Consider the following 1,648-nt stretch of genomic DNA (forward strand, 5'->3'; position numbering starts at 1 on the left):
CCTCTCACCTGGCCGTTGGTCCCTAGTCTACTCTGACATAGCCTATGGAATCGCCCAGTTGGACAGCCTGTACGTTGGCCCCTTTTCCCCTAGCACATGCTGGGCGAATTCCAAAATAGCGATAGTCTAGTAACGTCCTCCAGACCTCCAGGGGTCGCGATTTCACCCATAACCGCTATGCCTTAGGTCTTTCATCGGTTTGTCGCTCAGTTCATCTAGTCGCGGCTTTCTTCAGCCGCCTCTAGGTGTCGCCTCATGTCTCAATTTTAGAGTTCACGTATCTTTTTAAGGGGATTTCAACCCGTAACGAGAAAATCTCGTTACAACTTTCAAAGGGCGAAGTGGTACTTGGAGAGAAATTCAAAGTTGAATTTGTTAACAGAAATGAAAATGTTCAGAGAGATTATAAACTTGATAAAGAAACTAAATTCGAGTATTTTTACGACTACTTTTTTTCAGAACTAAGATCACGCGTTTTGCTACATGTCATTGATGAGAGTATAAAATTTGACGGGGATAAAAAGATGTTTGAAGATCACAAATTTAAAGCTACAGACATTTGATAAACTGTCTCAATCGTAATTATTACTCGAAAGTCATGTCATTGAAAGATCCTTGTGAAATAGTTAAAAAACTGAAAGAAATTAAAAGAGCAGAAATTAACGTAACATCACATTCGGTCAGAAAAGATATTTATAGCATGCAGTATAATATTAGTAAACAGAAAGCAGCTGAATTTTGCGAGAAATTTGAAGAAACGATAAGAAATTATGAAAACTCCGCAGGTGTAACTGCCTGGTCAGAAGACGAGAAAAGAGACGCATTTTACAATACAGTAATGCTGGCTGTACTATTTGTACAAACTCTTGAGTTTATATAAAAAAATACCAAGAGCCAGAGCATTCCTTATGAAGAGTTAAAACTGGCAGTGATGCAGGAGGAAGCAACGAGAAAACAATTTGTGTGGGAAAAATCAGGGATTAGGGCCGCAAATGTGGCTAAGAAAGCAGAGGGCACTCGATGCTTCAAGTGTGGGGCAAATAGGCATATAGGCAAAGAATGTCCAAAATATGGTAAAATCGTCTGCTACAAGTGTCAAACTTATGGGGACCACGTAGCAGCAGAATACCCAAACGAGGCATCTGGCTCAACGATTAAGAAGCACAGAGGAAATTATGGAATGGAGTCGAGGTATGGTAATACGCTTCAATCTTCAAGACGAGGTTTAAGATCAAAAGGTGGCATCAAAAGGTATATGAGTGGAGGAAACACAAGTAATCCTAAGAGAGACAAATATGATGGGTTCAAGGGGCAAAACAGAATGAATTACAGAGGAGTTAAGAATGGGAATCAATACAAGGGAAATTCAACAAGCCAAAACAAGAAAGGAAATAATCATTCCTCAGGAAATACATCCGAGAGAAACAAGGGTCACAAAAATTAAGGTAAGAACGATTTGAGTAAAATTAAAACTATTTCGACCACTTCCATAAGTCCAAACAATGAGGCGTCTGAATTTGAGGCGATGTATATAAATGACGTGAACCTAATGACATTAAATAGAGTCAATACTGAATTCATAGCGGACTCTGGAGCGACAGATCATTTGACAAAATCGAAAATTGTCTTTAAAACTTTCAAAGAGATG

The 1,648-nt window shown here is 39.0% G+C and overlaps 1 protein-coding gene across 1 annotated transcript; it reads left to right on the top strand.

The window, feature by feature from the left end:
* The first annotated feature begins 931 nt into the window (after window positions 1-931).
* Window positions 932-1,444, top strand: LOC107045656. Its single transcript, XM_015267987.1, has one exon. The coding sequence runs from the start codon at window positions 932-934 to the stop codon at window positions 1,442-1,444; it is 513 nt and encodes a 170-aa protein (XP_015123473.1).
* Window positions 1,445-1,648: the final 204 nt, after the last annotated feature.

Source organism: Diachasma alloeum, unplaced genomic scaffold (genome assembly GCF_001412515.2).
Source record: "Diachasma alloeum isolate Michigan unplaced genomic scaffold, Dall2.0 Dall_scaffold_01036, whole genome shotgun sequence".
NCBI lineage: Eukaryota > Metazoa > Arthropoda > Insecta > Hymenoptera > Braconidae > Diachasma > Diachasma alloeum.

Excerpts from the sequence above, each read along its gene's own strand:
- LOC107045656 (XM_015267987.1), top strand. The coding sequence starts at position 932 with ATGCAGGAGGAAGCAACGAGAAAACAATTTGTGTGGGAAAAATCAGGG.